This window comes from Dermacentor variabilis, chromosome 4, assembly GCF_050947875.1.
Source record: "Dermacentor variabilis isolate Ectoservices chromosome 4, ASM5094787v1, whole genome shotgun sequence".
Lineage (NCBI taxonomy): Eukaryota > Metazoa > Arthropoda > Arachnida > Ixodida > Ixodidae > Dermacentor > Dermacentor variabilis.
The window spans coordinates 80,162,733-80,187,819 of record NC_134571.1 but is presented as its reverse complement, the minus strand read 5'-3'; the positions used below and the strand labels follow the sequence as shown (position 1 = coordinate 80,187,819).

The window sequence follows — 25,087 nt, the reverse complement described above, 5'->3', positions numbered from 1 at the left end:
TCAGCTTACTATTGCGCCATCGTAATGTGCTATAGCGTCGGAGTTGTACCAATGATCCCATCACACCAAGTAGTACTGTAACATTTAAATCTGAATTATATTTCAGGTACATTCGCATAGCGTCGACACTACGACTTATGCGAGACTTTTCCATGTGGACTGTGCCTATAGCGTCCTTGGAAGTTGTGTTCACTTGTAGCTGCAACTCAATTGCAGTAATGTTGCTTGAATGTAGTCATTGACGTGTAGCAGTCATTGCTGCTGTGTCTTCTTCTGGCCACCATCGTCTTCACCGTCGGTGTCGTCGTGCGGTTAACAAGTACTTTCTACCACGTACCATGCCTCAACAAACGTGAATCAAAAGAACGAACGAACAAGACCTACCCGTTTTATGTTCGTAACTCCTGTTTGCAATAAAATGAAGATACTGATGGCTAATTTACGTTCAAGAAGCCAATGCACTAAATCCATAGGATTGCCCAATAATGGCGTTCCTCCTAAACACGCAAGCGCGATACCTCCAATATGGCCGCCAGAAATGTTCAGCATTCGGAAATTTATTGTACAGCCCCACCCATGCTAACACACGAACGCCGATGTGCAGTGGTGTCATTCAAGAGCATCAATCGAGGAGTCCTACGGTGGTCGGAACCATTATTGTCAACGCGCAAGTGTATAAAAGCGCAGCTTTCATGAATGTGCGGCAGTATAGAAAAAACAGGAGACCAAGCAACAGTGTCAAATTAAACAAAATGCGCCGAAAGTGCGCCTATGGGTGTGCACGCCGCTCTTTCGCCGCGCATCTCCTAGAGGACAACGCATAGCGTTGTGCAGACCATTTACTCTTGTGGCTCGCAGATCAAGACAGCTTAGAAACTTGCAATAACATATTCAACAATAAATATGCGCCCACGAAAGCGCGACGCTCGGCAGGCCTCCTGGCGGACGACCACGGCGGCAGTCCCACCGTGGCGCCTGCTAGACCTGGCGCGGGCTGCGGGGCGGCGAAATGTTGGGCGTCGGCGCAGGGGTCGGCGCGGGCGTCCGCTTGTGCTTCGTGAAGTGCCGGAAGACCTCGGTGAGGCTTACGTCGCTGACCAGGTACTCGTGGATGAGCTTCTCGGCACGCAGCTCTTCCATGCCGGTGAACAGCTCGTGCCAGGGACGCGCCGGCACGTGGAAGCGCAACAGCGCTCCGGCTTGGCGCCGCCGCAGGCGACAGCCCGGGAAGCGCAACTCCATGGCCGCGAGCAGGGGCTCTGCGCCGTTTCCGCACTGCGCGTTACGCGTCTGTCTGGTCCGAAGGCGACAAAGCGAGCAAGAGGCCGTATTCTGTGTATCGAGCAATTTCGGGGACACCGCCTTCGGTAGGCGTTGATGGGCTACGCCAGCGCGTCGGAATGCCCGTCGCTCACAGAGGGTTGTCTCGTCGGACGTCCCGTCATGCAGGAGTGAAAGTATCCCCGAAATTGATCAATCGAGAATACGGCCGATGTGCGACGCTAGCTCAAGCTCGCGAATGAGGATTCGTTGGCCTCTGCCGGTCGTCGCAACATCGCCACGCTAGTGATGCGCGGCGCGCTGGAGAAGAATGCACGGGAGGAACACCTTTGAACTGCGATTGAGCACTGCGCCCACCCAAGTCTTCCTGGCCCCGACGATGTGCCACAGCTCGGACAGACTGCCTTCCTTACAGGCGATTACTGTGTATGCGAACTTGCAAGGCCCGACTATTATTCATATAGCGACGCCTTGAAAGCTAGCTTCTCCGCAGCATTAGCGGGCTTTGTAGAAAGCTTGCTTCGCACGTGGCTTTGCCGGCGATAGTCGATACGTTGGAAGTAAGCATCACTCAATATATGAAAGCTTATCAGCATGGGAATGATCCTTGGCCTTCTCGATTCAAACTGGCACGTTGCAAAAGTGGAAATTTTCTGATTCTAAATACATCGTGAGGCATCTAGTACCTGCGCCCACTGAGGGGGGTCTTATGACTGCAGACGCAGGGCCAATGTTGATTGCACCGTGCATAATAGTGACGTAAACAATGGGGTATGTCGAATACATGGTGGGTCGAGCGAATGGGCAAGTAACGTTGTGTTGACTATGCTGTGCTGAATATTGTTGACTATAGCACATTTCATCGCACATATCGGACAATTGTACGTAGTAGCCCCTCAAAAAATGTGCAGTATAAAAAAGATAACGCGAAAGGCGCTTCAATACTCAAATCTCAGGCTATATTACTTTATCCTTGGCACCTACTGGCTGGTCCTGAATAGAATCGATGTTGAATCGCAATATTCAGGCCCAGCGAATAGTGGCAAAGGAAATACGCTCGGACACCAACAGGACATTCAACGCGTTTCTTCCGGTCCAACAGGCGAAATCACTGTCTTACTGCAGCAGCTATCTGGCGTGGTTAAAAATACCACACGTAAAAGTTGCAAGAAGCTGCGCTGTGCTTTTAGATGTTTACCATTATATATCTCCAAACCGAATGGCACTGCGGTTGTCATCCTTCGTTGAAAATTGCTAGAGCTCCCTTGATACTTTATCAAAAAAACGGATATGTCCCCTAAGCAATAATTTCATATAAACATATGTAATCCCCACGCGTTCATATAATTACGTCACACTTGTCTTATATACATACGGGATTTTATTTGGGATCCCCTATGTTGAATAGACTGTAAATGTGAATCATGCGGCACATGCCCAATATCATACAGAGGAGGAAAGTACGGGTTTTTATATGAAATCACCGTATGTTTATGTGGAATTACTAGATGTGGGGCATGTGTCCCACATCTAGTAATTCCACATAAACATACGGTGATTTCATATAAAAACCCGTACTTTCCTCCTCTGTATGATATTGGGCATGTGCACATGTTTGAAGAATAGCTCTCTCTCTCTCTCTCTCTCTCTATATATATATATATATATATATATATATATATATATATATATAGAGAGAGAGAGAGAGAGAGAGAGAGAGAGAGAGAGCTATTCTTCAAAAGTTTGCACGCAGAGCGAACAGCGCTAGCACTCACGCGGGTCCGGTGACGCGCTGCGCGCCAGCACCGTGGCGCCGTGTCCGATGCTCTCCTTGAGCTGCTGCGTAGAGCCGAGGCAGGCGAACCGGCCGTCAGACAGGATGCCCACGCGGGAGCACAGGGCCTCGCACTCGCGCATGCTGCGAATAAACGAGCTCCCGTCATAACGTTCCACGCTAAGGGCGACAGACGAAAACCGGGGGCTGCTGTCCGCACGCTTTTATATATATATATATATATATATATATATATATATATATATATATATATATATATATATATATATATATATATATATATATATATATATATATGACAGCTAAGTCAGCATATTAATTAGGGTCAGCGCATGGGTTCTGTCAAAGTCGTTCTTTCGGTTTTGATCGAACGATTCCCTTGAAGATCTGTCATTGCAAATTACTCGGGCAGCGTTGATCCGCCTCGTTTATCTTCTAAATGTCGTTCAACCATTTTCATGACATCATAAGCAAAGTAAATTGTTGAGAATTTAAGAAATATTTGCCCATTGTGAATCTTATTACTCAAGTAATCTAGGCTTCGCGACACAACTGCTCGAAAATCTAGATATTTAAGACATCTGCCGTCTATGAACGTAGAACACTGATGTATTTTTTTTTAATGTTGCCATGGCGGCAGTCAACAGATTTAAATCTCAATCACCAAATATCCGTCTTTAGAAACAGCATCTCAAGCTCGAGCCTTGCTGCAAAGCAAGCAACAGTCCATGCGGCGTTTGGCAAGGCTGCAAACGCTAAGCGCTCGTATAGCTGACAGTGCTGCTGTTGCTTGAGGTAGACATCTGCTGTGAGTCATTCGCAGGAGTCCCTGCATAAGCTAATAGATGTCCTTCAAACGTAATTCGTCTTGAGACCGTCCTCGGGTGCAGGCATGAGCGCAGCCATTCCGACAAATGTCAGTCCTTACATTCAATATTATTTCATTGTTCTGCGCGATTGTGCAATGCTAGCACCCTATTAAACGATTTTGCAGCACGAGAACACCGGAAAGATAAGCTGCTTATCTTTTTTTCGGTATTTTTGCGCTACAAAACAATGTAATTCAGGAATCACATACTCGGCCCCCAAAAAGAACTTGTGTCAAAACCCTATAATTTGTGCTGACTTCCTTTGCCCGGACTTTTTCTTCTGTGCCATCTTGCCATGACACTGTGTGAAAATGAGTCCAGTTGAAACCTTTCACTTTGGGACTCGTAATAATAAGTCTTGAGTGTTTCAATTTACAAAATGGCAGTTTTATGGGTGGCAACCACAAGTTGCCCAGTAAAAGAATGCCTTATGGTAACTCTTCAGTGCAACAAACTGCCAGGATCTAAAGTAAGTGAATGTTATGAATTTAAATCATGCATACCAATGCGAGGACAAGAGGATCGCGAGCTCGAGGTGCTGCTTGGCGGCGATCAGTATGCTCCAGATGCGCCTTCGAGCCGGAGGGTCCACGGCAGCCGTCGGCTCGTCGAGCAGCACCACTTTCGGGTTGCCCACAAACGCGACGGCCAGCGAGAGCTTACGCCGGGTGCCACCGCTGTACGCGCGACAGGTCTCATTTATACGTCAATTATACGTTGCGCCAAAAGCACTCGCGCAATCCGTTACGTGAGGCGTAGAGAACCTTCCTCGCGAACCGAGCAACACAGGTGCACTGGATGTTGCGAGAAACAGCCCACGAAGTCGCCTGAGTTGGCGGTCTACGTATATAGCATCAACGTATACAAAACCAAGAGTAATCATTGTTGGGCTTAAAAGACGGAAGCCTCAACCTGGAGCCAACGCTTCGACAAGGATACTTTTCACGACTTCGTGACGAAGGCATGAGTTTCCCTGGCAAAGACAGACTCCTTGTCAAAACGTTGACTCCCGGCTGACGCTTCCCCCACTGCCGATCCCTTCTGACTCAGCATCCCTGTAACTGTTTGTTTTGTAAGAACTGTGGACATACAAATTGCATTCTAGTGAATGTACTCTTGCGCTAATATATACGTTATGTCTAGTCCTATATAATAAACCAGTCCAATTTTCTGCCTTAGTTATTTGAAGATGCTTACTTCCGTTTGCGATATTTTCAGTCATCCACCTGTTCAAGCTATCGCGATCACTGAACGAAACGCGGAATCGAGATAATCAGCGCCAAAGTAGATTCTTTGTGTGCTGCTCCACCGGGAATGTATGTTCGTACGGTGAACCCATCACGTCTAATTCCAATAAACTTTTTTACGGCACTGCAGCTAAAACAGTAAAACCAAAGTGCGATGTTTCACACTGACATCTGTACGCAGTCCTTCGGACACAGTAGCAGTTGCTGTCAGGCCAACGCCTTCCTTGTGCTTTAGCGCCCCGGCCGATACTGGAGGGTGGCACTCCGCGCAGTACTGTAGCTTACAGCTACAAAAATAACACAAGGCAATGCGTTCATCCAAAACGAGCGAACAAAGTATGCGCGCGCGGCGCGCACCTGTACGTGCCGACGGTGAAGTCGGCGTACTCGGTCATGTCCACGAATTCCAGCGTCTGGTGAATGACGTCGGGCACGCTCTTCTCACAAATCCCGCGTAGCCTGGCAAATAGCGCCAGCATTTCTCGACCTGTAAGCAAGTCGAGGGCCACGTCCGCCTGGGGGCAGTAGCCGATGCGTGCCTGGTACTGTGGCGACGATGGAGAAAAATGGCGCTTAAATTAAGTACGATATATGTAGATCACAATTACTTGTGACACCCACCGCCTGCAGAAAATAGTTTTTCACTGTGTATTCTCGCACCCTAGCCAAGTTTTGTTATCACCGCCAGTGTTGCTGGACGGGGAGGTGACACGTGGATCAAGCTGGTTATCCTAAGGTATTTCTCTTTACTGCAATGTCCAAACGTGATCTACTCTTCTGCTGGCGTGAAGGTTCCCAGTGAAACCTCCCAGCAAGTAGGACAGGTCGTTTGCTGCCCTTTGTTGGTTGCTAGTCACCCTCTAAATGTGTGCCAATTTCGAATTGTTCAGTAGAAGTCCAGCATAAGAGTCATCTTCAGCGTCTCGACTCCTTTCTATGTACGAGTAACCGCTCGACACATGTAACAGTTTGTTCACACGCTATTAAGCCATCGAGAAAGACACACTGAGCTCAGAACTTCAAAGGGTAGCATCGTAGCCGCGCGTCTATAGCCCAATCTCCAAGCTTTTCGACCACATCTGCAATGCATGCAAGGCCGCAACAGCTCCTTTCTCTTTTTTTTAATTATTCGAAAGCTGTGAAGAAGAGGCGCAGCATGGCCGACACTGTGTGAACGAACGAGCGCGAATTTCCGTGAATCAGCTTGCCTTGTTTCTCTTGGTCACCAGGTCAGCGTCACCGATGAACGCGTTTCCCGCGGTGGGCCTAAGGTCTCCAGTGAGCATGCGAAACGTCGTGGTCTTGCCCGCACCGTTCATGCCCAACAGGCCGAAGCACTCGTGCCTTCGGAGCGCGAAAGATAGGCCGTGCACCGCCTCCATGGTACCGTAGCTCTTGCTCAGGTTGCTCACCAAGAGCGCGGCCTGCATCGTAGTGCCCGTCCATTGTCTCGCGATGCCAGACTAGTATATCCGATATATCTCTTTCCACTTCTCGCGCTACACGTGATACTTTCAAGAGGACGCAACTGCAAGGAATGCTGCCGTCAGGCGATCAAGAGCACCCAAAGTTGTCGAAAAGCGGCACGTCAGTTTCAACACCATTAATGGATGCTCGTCACACTACTGTTCAGAGGACTCCAATCAAAGGCAGAGCAAATACAGCGTAATCTCAACAGCAAGTGGCTGCTTTCAAGGTACCGAGCGACCGACGTAAAAGTAAATGTTCGTTCCGCCTCTTCCGACGTATCCTTCTTTATTTTATTGTTAAGCTGAGATGAACACCGCACGACCAGGGTACATTCTTCAACAGCAGAGCTTAATAATCGCTTAAGAATCGGGAAGCGAGGTTTCAGCTCTTATTTCTGTAGCAATCTTTTAAAGTGTTCCCTCTCATACCCTAATAAACTTCACGATATTCAAGACTACGCGTTGAAAATCTATGTGCTGTAACAACATCATTGTTGAAAGCAAGTAGCTGCGCAAAAATATTGTTGTTATTGCTCCGCAAGTGCACAATTTCAATGGTCTATAGGTAGCAGTGTAATAAATTGTGGGAGACCTTTTGCATCTGTCCTCCATATAAAGTTCATATCGAGTAGAAAGGATTTTCAGCTGCTTGAGCTTCCCTTGGCTATACCTTGACGCTAGTTAAGTTTCCCGGCTGTATACATGCTTTAGGCTCAGCTTCATACGAATACGCGAACACGCGCTTGTGAAGGCCACAGAATGGCGACCACACGAAACAACTTTCTTCAACGTATTTCTCCGAGTCTATTCTACAGCTTAGATAGGTCTGATGTCAGCTTAAGGCAAGCTTAAGGCAAACCGTGTAGAAAGACATTTCTAAAAATTGTAAATATTAGCCATCCGTGGAGCGAATAATATCTGCAATATCCGTGCTTAGCGCCTATCCTCATAAAACTGCTTCCTCTGACTATGTCTGGTGATGTGCACACACTTCAGACCGCTCTGAGTGAAATGCTTCCATTGAAACACGGAGAGGTTTTGGGTTCATCTATATCAGCATCATTTGATGCCTGTGTTCGGGTTTGGCGCATCCTTTTGAGCCCGCTTATCTTGTACCGGTAAACAAAAACAAAACAAAACAAACAAACAAATGGGTGCTTCTCCATTCCGAACTAATATCTCCGTTCTCCTTGCGCTCTACTCAAATCGCAGCCCCCGTAATTAGTTGGCCTCCATATGCGATTTAACCTGCGTACGCAGGATCGGCAAACAAGTGTGAGACATGCCAGGTACTTGCTTGTAATTGTTATTTCCTGCCACTGCCCTTTTTTGGGGCAGCTTCAAATATAGCGAATACGGCATCAAATATTGCTCAATGTCACCAGAAGAGCCAGCTCGAGAGATACACCTGTGAAGGCACGTCTGACGTCCTGTCTTGACTAAAGGAAGGCTCACCATTGGTCGCAGTCTCCATCGTCTCGTTCAGTCGCCTATCTTTCTTCCAGATGTGAATTGGACGGGAGACAAGAAATGAGGTCAGATTGCACCCCTTTCGGAGTCATTTCCTTCCGAGCCGAAAATCACTCGCCTGTTCGACGCGGCCGTCCGCGATGAGCTTGCGCACGCGCGTGCGCTCCTCGATGACGCCGAGGTGCTCGGAAGGTGGCGCCCCGCGCGACCTGCGACGGGTGCGAGCCACGTATCCCAGGCCGGAGTCGAGCGCCGTGACGAAGGCGAGCAGCGCGGCGCCCACGAGCAGCATGAGGAGCACGTCGCGGCCGCCGCTCGTCTTCTGCCACGTCAGGCAGCCCTTGGACAGGGTGCAGTCGCGGCACTTTTCTGCGCCAACGTGCGTGAGCGCGTTTTCGGCGAATGAATGAATGAATGAATGTGTGGTGTTTATTGGCCCAAGGGCCAGGTATGGCCAAAGAGCGCCAGGTCCGTGGTGATGAGTTCGCAGTGTAGTTATGATAAGTTTACGTGACGTGGCTGTAAAGGGACCTTAAACACAGTCGTTCTAAAGTGCGTAAAATCTGTATGTAATGAGATTATGTCCATGACAAATGACATGTACTGTGAGCATTAAAATCCACTGCGAAAGAACGATACAATGTACAAAATATGTCAGATGCTTACATTGGCTAGAGCACTACTGCCTCGTTAGATCCCCTGAAACACCAGGGCTTGGATGCCTCAAGGCCCTTGTGGTGTCGTCGTCTCTCTTGTGTGTCGTTTTCTGGCGCAAAATCTTTTCAGTATGCATCGTTTTCGGCGAAAAATAATTCTTTGAAGCTGTGGCATACAAAAAAAAAAAAAAGAAACTGCGTTTTCTTTTCTTTCAGATCATTACCAAAAGATATTTTGATTGCTCTTTTCTTTCTAAGATTTCGCAGCAAGATCTCCTCCTGTGCTCCGCATTGTTAATTAAAACGCTTGACATTGTTACTTGTCCGGTACGCCAAGAAAAAAAATGCGAACTTGCCGTAGTCTGAGCCGCTCTTATTCACATTATACCCCCGGTGATAATTAAAGCCGATCTCGAGGGCCATACTTTGTTGTACTGCAGACGCCGGAAACGAGAACGTAACGTCATTGCCTCCATGTTTGGGACATTAGTCACTGCGAAGGACTATAAAATACGATTTGCTGCAAAATTTCAGCAAGAAGAAAGCAGTAGTAAGAGGATTTTTTTTTCATGTGCAGTTTTTTCATGTGCAGAAAAAGACGCATGTCTCTGTATATGTGAAGGATTTATTAAATAGGAATCGTGAGAAATTTTAATATAACAGAAGCGGATGACAAGATTTGCGAAGGAATAGACTGTTCTTGCGAACCTACTAACATTGAGGCTCACAGCGAGGTGTTCAGTTGAACTGCACACTTTCGATGAGCCATTCTTTTTGCGTAGTCCAGAGGCAATGAAGACAATGAAAGGTAACAAAAGTTCCTGTAAAAAGAAGGAGACCTACCAGGGCAGCATTCGATGAAGCGATTAAGGTGGTTCGGTATCGATTCAAGTCCGAAGTTCTGGCAAAATACGAGCCTGTCGAACGCGGACATGTAGCGGCACATTACGCTCTCCTGAGCAATCTGCGAAATGAAATGGCAAATTATGCTCAAGAATATGCCAACAGTAAGACAAATGAAATTATTTCAGGGGCCATTACGCCAAATGCAATTAAGTTTCCGGTGAGTGTTTCTTAGCTTTCGAATAATAAGTTTGTTTTTTTTCATCCATAAGCATGACTTTCACAGCCCGTAGTCACTGCAAAATAGTGTCAGAAGTGCTTTCTAAGCATTTGGTTCGTCTAGGACAAGCGCCACACGCTCGAAGCACGTTTGTGCAGTCTTCCAGGAATTTCTAACATGCGGCAGCTTGCTTCCGAGCTTGCAACGCTGCTACTTTCACATTTTGCTGTGCTGCACCGTGTGGTTGCCCTTTGTATATGATTCCATCTTAAGCAAGGAGACCTTAAACAACTGCTAGGCTGGAAAAGGCGCCTTGCCGTCACGCTTGGTCTATAGGCCAGAAGAACAGCAGTTTTCGCCTCACAATTATAAGCGTGACCGTGGCATTGTCCAGACCATCCGTGGCACGTACTCGGGAGCAGATAGTTATATACATGCAAACCGGAGGGAGCAAACAACGCAAGCGAACTCCAGAGAGCGTCACTTCACATTACGCGGGCTGAAAACGTCGACGTCGGTATAAGTACGCAGCAATTCCCACAGCCTTCGGTTCTGGGCAGTGAACGCATTCGCTGATTCCCCGCAGTGATTGCTAGTCAATCCTAAGCTGTTCCACGGTTCTCCCGCTGCGTATATATGTACCTGCAGGCAGTTGGAAATGCCCCAGGTGAGCGCGAAGCTGGGAATAGTCCTGAACATCCACAAGGCGCTGTCTAGGTATGGCGTCTCGTGGGTGCTGTTCTCCCAGTGGCCCGTAAGCTGGGGAAGCAGGTAGAGCAGGGACATGCCCGTGTTCAGGACCATACCTGCATGGTCATCAAATACGCGCGCGATATAGTGACCACCTGTCACTGACAAACTTTTCTTATTACCAAATGAACAAGCATTTTTGTGCGTTTTCTCTTTTCTAGAAGGGCGCGAACTCATCAAGGAAAAAAAAGTTTTTTAGGCGAAACACAAAGCTTCGCTGGCAATGACACGATCAAAGAAGGACCAGGTCAACAGCTTTATAAGTTGCGTATTCGCTTAGGTCGGCAAGCCAGCACGTTATTTTACGTTATGAGCACATAGACCTACCATCATGGATTTGTGCCAACTAGCTGGACCCAATCGCTTGACAAGGATCATTCAAGTATACTCCCTTAAAAGACACCACGCAGTATTTAGCAACCGCTAACTGCGCTGGAAGGCTATGCGTGACCTCCAGCCATTATGTAGTACAAAACTCGAAGACGACAGTGTCTCTTACCAGCTACGATGCTGACGCAGGCGATGGCCACGTATCCTGTTGACGGCTGGTCGCAGACCAATGACGCCACGTAGGCGACCGGTATCGAGGCCCAGCCGTAGCTCAGCATTATTGTATAGACGGAAGCTGCAGAAAAGGCAACTGTACAATGTTGGCAGTGTTGCAATGCGTTGTACAGATTAATATCTTGATAACCAAACGTCGTTCTGAAATTTCTTCGAAGCGTCGCATGAAATGTTTATATATATATATATATATATATATATATATATATATATATATATATATATATATATATATATATATAGGCAAAACTCTTGTACGAAGCTTTGTGGACACGGCCTCTTTAGCAATATCAGTGACCAAAGGTATATTCGACCAGTCATTCCAACATCCAGCTTTGACATACTGATCTGTAGCAGCTGTAAGAGCTAGGCAAGCACTCCATACAAAAGACTGGAATGGTATGAATATAAGTGTCAACTTTCCATTGCAGTATATATCTTAGGCAAGCGCATGGCACTACGGAACTTACTACGGAACGCGTGATCTAAAGGGACGGAACAGCTCGTCGCGACTCGGCCCACCATTATACCGAGAGCGCCCGAAAGCTGCAATAATACCAAAAAACAAAGCCATGTGAAACAGAGAGAAATGAAAAAAAATTAAGGAGAATATTTAGGGAAAATGTTTTAAAGAGAATGAAACTAAGACACGGAACGTGAGCTGAATGTCGGCGCTTAGTCCGGTTGGTCTGCGCCTGTCCTTCTTTCCTGTTGGAACAATTCAAAAGCGTTAGTATTTGCGACATTTGAACTACGTTAAAATCGTGAACTTTAACGACCTCAAACTACACAGTTGGGTTTTGAGGGACGCCGTAGCGGAGGATTGTAAAATAAGATTAGGTTGGAATACTTAAGATTATAAACAAATGATTCATTGTTCCTTGTGCTTTCCTGGGCTTCGTCTGTCTCGGCTTTATATACAGTTGTCTTAATATTGAGCCCCTCGGTACGCTTTATTCTCTCTTCGTGCGAACTGCACGAACACGCGACACGCGCACGCGCACCGAGCGTGTAGGTGTCCGAGTACAGGCGGTGCCAGTCGAGCAGAGCCAGGGGCAAGAGCAGCACGAGCGAGCAGACCGCGTGCAGGGCCAGGTCCACGATGAACGACGAGACCCAGAAGGGGAGAGCGCCCGCACCCGCCAGAAGCTGCAGCAGCTTCACGTTCTGGACCCGCTCCTGCGGCGACGTCATGCCCGACACGCGCAGTCAACTTCTGAAAAGCGCGGCCACCGTGATTTTCGACTGCCGCATGAGGCGCTGCAAAGTGCGTTTCTATACCGACAAGTCTCTTTGGCAGTCGTACATCGTTGCTGGCGCAGAAAGCAAAGATAAGCTGCACAAAACGAGGGGAGACTTTTTGGCGACCGTTTCTTTTTTTTGCCATTTCTTCCGAACATAAAAGTACAGATTTGTCACACCTATCGCGTACATTCGACGAGCAAAGACATACGCGGACCTCTATAAGGGCGTTAACAGCGGGCGGGCGTTAACAGCGTCCCCATTTCAATTACTTTATCTGTACACAAACTGGCGGGCTTTCTAAGCGGGAATCTTGTTAGAAACGGCTTGACGGGCCTTCCAGAGACCTTTACTATGCGACACGTGACGTATAATGTTCATGAATAATACGCTAGATAAATAGCACACGGTGCGCATAATAAGTATACAGCACTAGTTACATAAAATGAAATGCAGGAATTATTTAGAGGTCACAAAACAGTGAAAAACCACACAGATGACAAAAGAACGATAATAGACATATAACGCAATTCCCACCGTACGCAATATTCCAGCCAGAACCTTCGGCAGAATAAGCGCAAGCTTCTCCTCCAAAAGGATGGCTGCGTGGGTTGGTTCGTGAAACATTGCTTAAAAAATTATGGGGTCTTACGTGCCAAAACCACTTTCTGATTATGAGGCACGCCGTAGTGGAGGGCTCCGAACATTTCGACCACCTGGGGTTCTTTCACGTGCACCTAAATCTAAGTACACGGGTGTTTTCGCATTTCGCCCCCATCGAAATGCGGCCGCCGTGGCCGGGATGAAACATTGCTTAGACAAGGAAAAAAGAAAATCCGTAGATTTTTTTTTTTTTTTACTGCTAGAGCTTTCAGTGCTAACTTCTTTTTAGTGCGCTCTGTCCTGTCGCATTGTTCCTCCCTTCCTACACACGATTTGCGCAATAAAACGTATTTTTCTTTGTCTAAACAAGCTTCTCCTCCAACGCTGCCGCTGTACCGAACGAGCGTGCCGAGTGCGCGCATACCTGTATGGGAAAGAGCACGTAGGTCGCGGCGAGGAAGGCCAGGCCGACAGGAATGAAAACGCCGCACATGACGCGCGTGGCCAGCACGATCATGGGGTCCGGCTCGGGACTCGGGTGCTCCTTGGGCAGCGGGTGGTTGACGACACGCACCTTCCAGCCCGGCAGGAAAGCGCGCGTGGCCGCAGTCAGAGACACCACCGCCGAGTGCGGCGAGTACGCGCTGTGCCACGCGGTCACCTGTGCAGTGCAACGCGGTTTCCACGTGTGGCGCGTTCCGGCGAAATTCGGACAAAAACAAACTGTTCCGATTCCCACCACGCTCAAAGTAATAGCGAATTAAGTGCTGGATCCAGTCGCGACCGTCTCAACCTTCAAATCGGTTGACCGAGATGAGCTACGTGGAAAACTGCTCCGAGTAAGCGAAGTAGCAAGATATTTGGTTCTCACAGGCGGTACCAGACAGCGTTTTAGCGGCATTCTTAACCTTCCGTTGCACGCCGCCGAAAGTTTCAACCAGCCACCACAAGCGAAGCAAGGCAATGCGGACCAGTCGCAGACGCCGGCACCACCCTCTTCATCCGGTTATTTATTTTCAGTGCGCTGGCTCGGCACCATCGACACGCTCTCCCCTTGAGCGTGCTCCTCGCCTCTTGTCAGCCAATTAGATAATAAAAACCGCGCAATGTAGGCTATCTTATTCGTTTTGAAAGCTAACAAAAGTGGCCTCCTAAAAACGAGGAGAGCGTTTGATTGGGCTAAATTTGACGTCAGGAGATTGGAATAAGAACATATTGGAATAGTTTTACGTTATAGTGCCCCTGGTGCTCAAAGCACGCCCTCGTTTTCTACTTGCGTACAAGATGCCAAAAGAAAAGAAAAGAAAAATGATACAGGAGCTATTTCTGTAGCATGAGGAAAGAGTGTCACTCTGATGCCCGTATTTGGCCTCTCTGCACTTCTAAGAAACGGTCCTCTTGTGACGGCGTCATTACGAAAACAATGGGAGAAGTATAGAACATGGCATTACAGCACCGTCGTTTTCTTTTTTTTTTGCGTATATTAGGGCAATTAAAGTCATCTATAAATTGAACCCGTGACTTGCCCAGCGAAATATCGCCTTGTGCCCTGAACCACCGCCAAGCCTCAAAACAGAAACGTCTTTCAACGTTACCGCGCTGAGTTTGGCTCTGCCGCATACCTCGACGACTGGCTGCTCCTCTCTCAGTGTTGCCGAGGGCGCGCGCACGATGGCCTGCGCGGGCACGGTGGACCAGTTGCTGGTGAGCCGGTATCCGGCGCCCACCACTAAGCTGCGCCGGTAGCGCTGGTAGTTCTCCAGCGCCTGTTCTCGCAACCACTCCCAGGGCTCGCCCGGCTTCAACCGCCGCACCTTGGCGCCTTCATCTTCGTTCAGGTACCTGACGTTACAGCGCCCCCGCCATGCAATTCGTTTTTATTATTTTCGGCTGACATTCAAGGGATACTTATCAAGGCATTAGGCTACGCCGCCGTTAACTCAGTTAGTAAACTAGTGTTGCAACGCGGGTTTGTTGATATGGTATCTTGGAATACTATTGTGGCGAATACACACGCAAGAAGGTCCTCGACTGTGCGCGCTATAATAGTATTTAAATTGGTAGAGCATTGCATGCGCAATATGAAAGGTGTGTGTTAGGCTTCCACCGTCAACAAATTGCCTTCCGTTTGCTGCAATTTCATTTCGCTGTTCCCTGTTGTTTCTACATTTCAATTACCGTTAATTTCTCGAATGCCTTTCTTTGGCTTCATTTTCTGTTCGCTTCATTGTTTGTTAGCTTCATGCGGTGCTGAATAACGAAAATCGGGTCCCTCGATTCACCTTCTTGTTTATTCGATCATTGTATGAAAAAATAGAAAGGTTATCACTTAGCAACAGTTTATCAGTAAGACTAGCGTCAAGCAAAGTAATAAACACGCACTTGCTGCCTGGATAATAAATATTTTCTCATTAACTGCTTATTACATTTAACGCACGCGATGCTGTTCACAGTATATGGGCATGCCTGGAGCACTGTCGAGCAACTTATATTTCTGCGTATCGATTAACAGAGACTTATTGGGTATGTTGCTACATATCGATTAACAGAGAACGAACAGGACGACGACGAGGACAAGAAAAGGAAAGACTATATGGCTTTTGTGGGGGTGAGGGGGGCACAGCAACGTCAGAAACAGCTCTGAATAGCTGCCAGTACGGTTATGTGACGTCTCGGGGATCGTACTTTGACTGAAGACGGCGCTTGCACGTATCTATAATTAAGAAATTCGCCACTTTTTCCTCATAATATGTTCCACCATAATCATTTTTATATGCTTCACCGTATAACAACACTTTATTGCGGCGAAGCTGACTAAACCTTATGGTTTTAGTCAACTTTGTGGGCCCCGAGAAAAACTCTCCGTAGTATGAATTATTTAACGCTCTTGAATTTATTGCGGGGGCTTCAGACCAATAAGGAAGCAGTATCTTTTTTACTTGATTGTTGTTTCAAGAGTAATTAATGTCTAACCACGTGGGCACTGGGACTCTGAACTGGTAGAACATTAATTTTTTTTTATTTATTGCAAAAAAATCGCGTTTCTTCTATTATTTTCATACAAATATTTCCTCTTTTGTTACTCTAGATAAAATGACTTTCAAAGCGAAACATCATGGGGCTTAATTTTTATCATTATCGTCACCATCATGATCATTCTCATCATTCATGAGTAAAATTACAGGAAACAACTGCGATCGACCTCAATGCGTAGATGCACAGCTTAAAATGTGCAATAGCACTGTCAAGCCTTTTTGAGTGGTCATATTTACGGAATTTTGCAGCGTTCTTCGCTACATCTTTTATGGACAAATGTGTAGGGCTTTAGACATTCGGGCATTATACTTAGGAGCAGTTTTATTTTTTCATGGTAAACGTCTGAAAGGACAACTTAATCGCTGCGTCTCCCTCTAGTGGCGAAGTGAGCAGCTAGCCAGCTATGCGCACCTAAATCAAATTCAGAGGCTTTACTCTGGAGCCTCAATGTCCACTGTCCTTCACACAACCCCTGACTCTAGCAAAAAAAGAAGACAGTTGCGCCACCTACAAAACAAACTATTCTCGTTTATCTCAGTTCCTCTAAGAACACGTCGCTGTGTCTTTAGGTCATCTGCGACTCGTGTAAAGGTTGTAAGGCGGATAGTCACGTGCGCGTCTGCCGTAAAGCACGCTCATGCTCGAAGACACCATTCCGCAATGATGTCAGGCCGCTCAATTGTGTCCTACTTGGGCCAAACACAGTCGGATGGTAGCAAATACTTGTAAACAGCAATGGAGGAGCGTGCGGGGTTCTTGAAAGCGCTGTTTGTTTTCTAAAAACAATTAAATATTGGATGCCGGGTCTCACGAGGCTAAGGAAACAGGCCATTACGCAACGCATATTAAACCTTTGCCGCATGCGCACTCAAGGCATGTCTCGAGCTGGAGCAAACTGAGTGAGGCCCACACTGCCTACACACATATGGCTCAGATTGAAATCTGACTTTGGCTAGCTACCTAGCGCATAACGACAATATCAATGCGCCTGTCATGTAAGACACTTTTCTTCTTTCTCTCGCGTTGGAGTTGGGCAGTTTCTCGGAAGATTTATGGCCATGTCCGTATAATTGGGAGGATTGGTCAGAATTCGCGAGTCTTCCGTACAAATCGGGAGAGTTTTCAGGTATGTTATACATATTTTCAGTAATGTGGCGTACTGAGGAGAGGTCCACTGATTAGGAGTAATAAGATCGCAACCTCATGTTTCAGATATTCATCCCAATGTGTGCCATGAAACACATTAGTGATTCCCATGCTGTGAGAAAGTAAAAGAGGACGAACTTGGGCGATAACATGTGCTTTAAACTTATTGACTAAAGAACAACTGTACTTCTTTGTAAATTATTCAGGAAAGGAGCACACTTTGCATAATGTACTTGTTTGTTAATAGCGAAATTTCTCGCTTGTGCTCTGGACCACAGGTCGCCAGAATCTACGACGTACACTGCTCTGAAATAGCACACGCACGACACTGCATTTCTACTTTTACCGCACAATCGGATTATTTTTGCGTGTTTGCTAAGATATGGTACACATTATCATATAATTTGCGGCCCACGGACGCCACATTTTTTAAAGGGCTGGTCTTTTAACGAGAACATGAGCTGGCTGTTGTACATGGATGCGCCAGAGTAACTAGTCCAGCGCCAAACACGAGCCTATACGACCATTTAAAGCTGCTCACGATGTCGTTATCAGAACCCACAATTTGTACCCCAGAGATGACAGTGCCTTTCCGGTTTCCGTGAGGTCGTCTAGAAGAGTACCGACGCCAGCCTCCGATATTCAAGCTTCCAAACTTCGCAATCTCATAACAGCACGAGGATTCCAATAGTACAGAAGAACCCGATATCGCTTTAAGTATTGCCGATAACAATGACTAAAAGTGAATGGGCCCATTGGAAATAGCCACACTAATGATATACAGCAGACTCATTTGCACGGATAACGCTAAAGGCTTAAGAAAAAATGCACGTCCGGCCCGGCTCCTGGCTTACCTCGCATATCTTCCAGTGGCCACGTTGTTCATGCTCTCGTCGGTCGTGTAGAAAGCAACCGTGCGACCAAAGATCTTGCGCAGGGAGTACTCTACGGCCCCGGAGTATATGAGCTTTCTCGAGATGTGCGTTTGGTTCATGAACACGAAGAGGAAGATGACCTGCAACCGAAAGCGAGGAACGGTCCGCATTTGGCTTCTAAGATTCCGAGATACGAGAACCAGCACTTTTAGGCCATTCTGTGAGAATTCATATTTTATAAAGCAAAGCGTTGACGTGGGCTCTTGAATTATGGCATGCTGACAACTGGAAGTGCGGCAACCATGTCGCAGCCTTATGCCTCGCACGGAATTCGCAAAAAGATAGTACGAGATGGTCCCTACTGATTTCAAGACGTTGAACCGATTGGCCCACAAGTGTTCTGATACTGCTTTCTATATTATCACCCTATCGTAAGAAATGACCACGAAGGAAGATAGGAGTGACCAGCGACTCATCACGAGGCAACTGGCACGCCACACACACGCCACGAAATGCAATGCGTCTAATCCTTTACTGTGCTTTCATTCTCCGATGATGCACCCCATTCTTCCTGGTGTCTTCTTAGCCCTCTCTCACGGTCTCTTTGTCTGTAATAATGATTAAGTGGCAGTAAAGTGAATGGAGAAACGCCCATGGAGAAACGTAATGTCAGGCTCTTCGACAGTGAGCACATGGATCATGACCCGACAAGCCGCAACTTCATTCGCTGGATCGTTTGCTTCAAGCACGAGCTGTTGACTAGCGAAAGTCCGGCCTTTAATATCCGTCCAAGAATCCTCCCCTCTAAAGCGTAACCACATGGTTTGTACGTGTCGACCTAACGTCACGCATAGGAATTTCACGCATGGCTCTCCTATAACCTATTCTCTAATGTTACCTCACTTTAATAATCTAGTGCCGCTTCGACAAACAGCCTCGCTCCACATACCATACACAACAAGGCGGCCCGCATTTTCTGTGCACCTTCAACACGCCTATTTCACCCGGCCTGATATGCCGTACTCGTCGTTGGACTCCGTTCCGTGTGAAACTGACGAACCTACATGAATCGCGTTTCAGCAGCGATTACGATTCGAGCATTATGAACCGTGAAATGTGAAATTTACTCGCCGATCATGAGCCGAAAAACGAACTAACCTAATACAGTTCGACGTCACCGAACATGCGAAGGCCCCAATCCCATTATTACACACGTTTCAGTAGCCGACTCGGACGAACGAAAAGATACAACATACAAGAAAGAACAACGACCACGGTCAATCGATCGATGCCAGGCTACGCGACGCTGGCTCGACGCGTGGAACAAGGCCAGTGTGGCTGCAGGAAATACACGCCACCGTATTCCAGAAGTTCCTCCACTCAAACTCCGCTCAAGAAACCCAAGAAAGTGCGCCGCATCGCCACTCCTCAAACGAAATGGTCACTGCGCTTCATGAACATATACGGCATTTCGTGAGAAGTGTATATCGTCTCCCTCCGTCCAGGGGCGGCGCTGAGAACAACTCGGTGGCGCAGAGGATCGTTTGAGAATACGGGCCTCACTGACCGAGAGTGGAAGCAGGAGCATGAGCATGGGCAGCCTGAAGTCGCGGCGGCCGTACTGCAGCCGCTTGACGACGAGGGCATAGAGGCGCTGCTGGCTGCTGGGGTTGATGCCGCCGGCAGCCACCTTGTTGGCGTCGACCAGGGCACACGGGCAGTCGGGCAGCTCGGGCGCTCCCTCGTCCTCGCTCTCTACCGGATCGCGGTCCACGCAGCGAAGCACGTCTTCGAGCGCCGCCACGAACACCGACACCGAGTCGAGCAAGTACGTGCGCCGGTTCTCTTCCAGCTCACGGAGCAGCTGCACATCGCGAGCGAGTTCGAACGACGAAGCGCGTTTCTCACGCGAAACGTTATGGTAATGAATGACATTGCCGGGGACTTTTCTCCTGGGACCAAAGCATTCCAAATCTGATTAGATCACAACAACGTGGGAAGAATGTTGCCTTCGACGAATACGAATCTCGGTGTGCTTATAATTTAAACATCTTTGACCACGTGAACGAGAAAAGGGTGGATTTATTAAATTTTCTACGCAATGTTTCAGTGACGTGAAGACATCAAAAGTATAGGCAGCTGGGCAAGTTGGTACGGTTGCACTCTTAATAACTTGTCTGTCGTCTTACGCTCGTTCCGCCTTTGCTGCTCAGTTTCTCAAAATTTCGTCGCGACATTTTGCTGCGTGAAGCCAAATTAAAGGATTATATACGTGTTACAGGATTTTCTTAAGTGAACCCAGCGGAGGTGTTGTTTTGACCGGACAAATACATCGGCCTCATCATCAGCACTCAAAGTTTGTGGAGGCCCGTTGTCCTTGAAAGTTACTTCCAGATTTTAAAAGATAACAGTCTTGCAAGGCATACCGTTGGGAGAGTTTCGTGTGCAGTCATCCAGCAGCGCTTCCCAGCGCTCTCACCTGAATGAGCGTGTTGACGCCAGGATCTCCCACGTTCGCGTTGAGCGTCTGGTGGTCGTCGGCCTTGATCTGAGCTCGGGGAACGTAACGCCGTACCAGGTCGGCAAGAGCACGCGCCGGACTGAAATTCTTCATGCCTGCCCTGATCCAGTAGCCCGTGCCTGCGCCACGCATTAATCATGTAACACATGCCCAACTCTGTAATCGCTACGGAGAGGACTAAGCACGATAGTCCTGTGTCAGGCCGCAAGAATACTGGTGTCAGGTCGCAATGATAGTGCATTTCGCTCGCGTCTACGCCTTCTGAACAATGCTTCATTCCTACGACCGACCGCGCAAATTTAAAACATTACGCTCGAAGTTCACGATCATCCGGGTCATAATCTGTAGTCTTCGGCCATTTGCTCTCTCTTCGACAGGTTGACCTTATGTAACCCCGGAAAGCGTTTGTTCGCTTCATCCTATAGCTAATTTTGATCAGCGCAACACGCAATGGCACGGGTTAAATTTCCCGCAAGAAATTAAATTCTGCGGTTTTACATGCCATAACCGAGATTTGATTATCACGTAAGCCGAACTGACTAAAGCCGGATCAATTTTGACCGCCTGGGGTTCTTTCACGTGTGCCTAATGTACACCCCTAATGTACACCACACGAACGGTTTTGTATATGTCGTCCCCATCGAAATACGGGCGCCGGGTCCGGGGATCGAACAAGCGACCTATGGCAAAGCCATAGCCGCTATAAGCCACCACGGTGGGTCGGCTTTCTCACTAGCTCTGTGGAAATCAAGAGCACTATTGGCGTTCTTTTTTTTTTCTTGTGCAGGGGCCATATACCTCGCGCATTCGTTCGCACATTTTCATCTTATTAGTCATCTTATTAGTCATCTTATTACAAGCGAATAAGATGACTGAACCTGACTCATGGCGTTCAATGTCGCAAAGCGTTAGCGACTCTTGCGGAGGGCTCCGAGCTTTTTTGGCCACCTGAAGTACCTTCTTGTGCGCCGAAATCTTGGTTCGTATCATTCTCTTTTTTTTTTTCTGTGTGTGTGTGTGTATTCCCACTCCACCGCGATGCGGCCAGCACGACGGGAAATCGAAACGGCGACTTTGCTCTACACAGAAGGACGCAGAATGACATAGCCATTGACCCAAGCAGCGGTTAATATGGCGGTACCCAAGAGCCGTCGTTGGTTGTCTACTGATTGCGCTATAAAGCACAGATCAGTGCGCTGCGACTATGCCATAGCCGGGTCGCGGTCACGCGTACCGTAGGTGGTGCGCAGAAAGAGCGGCGAGCCGCAGCAGCGCAGCCTTCCGGACGACAAGACGGCGATGCGGTCGCCGAGGGTGTCGGCTTCCTCCATGCTGTGCGTGGTCAGCAGCATCGTCTTGTCCTCGTGGAAGCGCAGCACGCATTCCCACAGTGCACCCTTGCACTCGGGGTCCGCACCCGCCGTGGGCTCGTCCAGAACCACGATCTGCGCAAACACGTTCGCTTGCGGGTCGGATTCCTAGCGGGGCCTTACACGTACACCTAACACCAGCCTATACATTTCCATGAAACTTCATATTCGAAATGACAAGACTTGAGATGTTCCTGCGACCGCACTCTCTAGAACTTCATATACACAGCTCCCAACGCAGAAAAAGGTCTGAAGAGAGCGATCGAATGAAATCTTTCCGCATTTCTTTCTTTATAGATCAGCTTGAAATCACGAGGGCAACACGAAAAACGCAGAATAAGAGGCCTCTCAAAAAGCATTTTCTGCCCCTTTCTTCTCTCCTTATTTAAGTCACAGTTCATTATTATAACACCAACGCGACAGAAAGACAACAGCCATTAACGAAGCCAACACACAGACAAGCTTCTGTTCAGTGCCGTTCTGTCGCGCTGCTGTTTGTAATGAAGCAACACTAACTAGCCCAATTTTCAAATCTTTTTCGCGTCACAGCTATCGGATCTATTTTACACAGGTTAATATATCTTTACGTGGTTCCCACTCCTTCCACAAGTATTCATTTTCTTTCTCTTCCGACTGGCGGTTATAGTTGAAGAACGGTTGAAGAAAATCCGCTGACGTGATAACGGCGATCCACATACCAAGGGGCTTCCGACAATGGCGACGCCGAGCTGCAGTTTTCGCATAGTGCCCCAGGACAAGGAGCTGGCCAGTGCGTCGCGCTTCTCGGCCAGGTTGAACGCCTCCAGTATCTCCTCGATCGCCTCGTCCGCCGTCGCCCAGCTGTCGCTGCGTATCTGCGCGCGCCACAATGCATCTATAACACTTCCCCTTGTGCGCATTGTACAACTAAAGAAGAATAAGACGCAGTTCTGACTTGGGTCGACTTAATAGAAATCGTCCATGTGAAGGGAGGCTTGTCATAAATGTCAGTCCAAGCTAGAGTAGTTGATCAGACTCGCCGAACAACTTGTAGGCCAGGAAGCAGTACCTCGGTAGATTAAAAGAAAGGACGCAAGATCGAGAGACCGTAGGCAGCATTCAATTTGAAACTACTGAACCACTTCACCATAAGGTGAGGCATTTTGACAACGTCTCCGTTGTAATAGTTCACGATGCATCAATAAAGAGAAGGACTGCGTTGATTGCTAAGATTGCTAAAGTAAGCAAAGCGTCAACCTCTTGCAGACCTTCGCACGTAATAAGAAACGGTCAGCAGAGTGTCCACACTAAAGAAAACAAGGTGACGTATATGGCAGTTCAAATGATTCGATGACTAAATTTTATTACCTCTCTCCAGTCTGTCTCTTTGTGTCCTTTATTCATATTCAATATTCACTCATTTCGCATCTTATTCGTAACGTACATCACTTGGTTGATCATTTCTTTTTTTGTGGAAGTGGCTACAAGTTAACCAGATCCCAGATACCGTAAACACGTGTGAAGTCATCAAAAAAGACCTCGTCTTCAAAAAAAAAAAAACAAGCACACACACACACACACACACACACGAAGATCAACTGAAATCAAGAACGTCGCACCCACGTTGTCGGTACCACCGTTTCGACACGAAGTTCAAAAAAACGAAAGTTCGACGTTCATTCATTCAGCTAACCAACACATTCTTGCAAATGCAAATGAGTTTAGAAAGAACAACATGTCACCCTAAACTTAATTAGCGTTCGGCCTTAGTAAATCTAAGTTCACCCCCCGCCCGTTCGTATTCACCCTAAAACCAATCAGCTAGTTCATGATATACATGAGGCCGTGTTGAAAGTCGCGAAAAGTGCGCACTCTGGCGAAGAACTGCAGGTGCTCGAGGACGGTGAGGCCGAGGAAGAGCACGTTCTCCTGCGGGCAGAAGCCCATGGATCGGCGCGCGGAGTCCGTCTCGAGCGCGACGTCGTAGCCGGCCACGTAGACGCAGCCCTCGGTAGCCTGCTCGAGGCCAGTGATGAGGCGCAGCAGCGTGGTCTTGCCCGCACCATTGCGACCTAGCAGCACCGTGACGTCACCCGGGTATGCCTTCAGGCTGACGTGACGAACGGCCACTGTCTGGTTGTGGTACACCTGAACGCCCCCAGAGCAGATCAAAAAGCGTATGGAGGTGCTTCTCTATCAAAGGGTATGACAAGTGTCATATATCCAATAACCTCATACGAAGTCAAGGATCTGACGAAATCTCTTCTGGCCGGGAAGAATCATGACGAGAATAGGAAATAGTTTTCCCGCCTCATATTATACGAGAACAAAGATAAGACGTCTACATGCGAAATTGTTGGATACTTACACCGTTATGTCAAATGAGGGTTGTTTTGTATGGTTCGTTTGAAACTAAGCTCTCATTCTCAATGCCGCCAATAAGCTTCTTCAGGCATAAGGTGTGAATGGAGCACGACACAGAGAAAAGATGTGAGGAGAAAAATTGCAAACGCACAATGCCCGCGAAAGCACATGAGCTGCATAGCTGTTTCTATATCTGCAAAATCAATGTTTCTCACATAGAACGCAAATGGCAATCTGTACTTTAGCTTCAACAAGGTGCGCGCATGTTCTCGTGATTCTCAAAATATCTTGGAGCAGTGACTTGTTCATCGTACATAGTTCAAAGCGTCATTTTTATGCTTTAGAGCCTAATTTCATCCCTTTATCCACGAAAAGCCATATAAAAACAAATAAGAGATGCTTCCTAGTTTAAGCGTGATTGTGACATTGTTTGAAAATTGCAGAGCTCACATAAACGTTAGCAAAGTTTTTATTAAAGTTCGGAGCCTTCTGAACCCTTACGAAGAGACTATCGAACATCACAGGAAAATTTGCAACGGGGAGCAAACATCTTGTGGGCGGCGCGTAAACTGTTCTTATGTCAGCCTCAATAACACGACGTAACGTTCACTATTAACATGTGCTTGCGCTGAACTATTTAAAGTATCCCTACGTTCTCCCGCACAGTCAATTTCAAAATCATTTTCCAGGTGTTTTCGGTAGGCTTAACGCTGAGCTCAAGCCCTCTACGAGATGACTTCTCATTCAATGTTACGCTCAAAGCAACTCTGCAAAATGCCGAGCCAGT

The 25,087-nt window shown here is 47.6% G+C and overlaps 1 protein-coding gene across 2 annotated transcripts; it reads right to left on the bottom strand.

Moving 5' to 3' along the window:
* Window positions 1-24,451, bottom strand: LOC142579411 (phospholipid-transporting ATPase ABCA3-like). 2 transcript variants are annotated; one of them, XM_075689561.1, is made up of 18 exons: window positions 23,809-24,451; window positions 22,656-22,811; window positions 21,822-22,032; window positions 20,546-20,706; window positions 19,634-19,930; window positions 18,046-18,206; window positions 14,632-14,851; window positions 13,434-13,670; window positions 12,169-12,343; window positions 11,100-11,225; window positions 10,493-10,656; window positions 9,631-9,751; window positions 8,250-8,500; window positions 6,401-6,616; window positions 5,550-5,737; window positions 4,449-4,622; window positions 3,057-3,199; window positions 1-1,259 (listed from the first exon to the last, which is right to left on the bottom strand). In XM_075689561.1, the coding sequence occupies exons 1-18, from the start codon at window positions 23,881-23,883 to the stop codon at window positions 979-981; spliced, it is 3,357 nt and encodes a 1,118-aa protein (XP_075545676.1). In that variant the 5' UTR covers window positions 23,884-24,451; the 3' UTR covers window positions 1-978. The 2 variants fall into 2 exon arrangements, with proteins under 2 accessions (XP_075545676.1, XP_075545677.1); XM_075689562.1 differs by lacking the exon at window positions 19,634-19,930 and having other exon boundaries at window positions 23,809-24,448.
* Between the last annotated feature and the right edge of the window lie 636 nt (window positions 24,452-25,087).

Bases quoted from the DNA above. Each gene is read 5' to 3' on its own strand.
- LOC142579411 (XM_075689561.1), bottom strand. From the start codon at position 23,883: ATGGGCTTCTGCCCGCAGGAGAACGTGCTCTTCCTCGGCCTCACCGTC. The intron at 20,707-21,821 runs GTACGCGTGACC...TGCGTGGCGCAG, and splicing joins CTTTCTGCGCACCACCTACG to GCACGGGCTACTGGATCAGG. The intron at 8,501-9,630 runs GTAGGTCTCCTT...ACGTTGGCGCAG, and splicing joins CTTCATCGAATGCTGCCCTG to AAAAGTGCCGCGACTGCACC.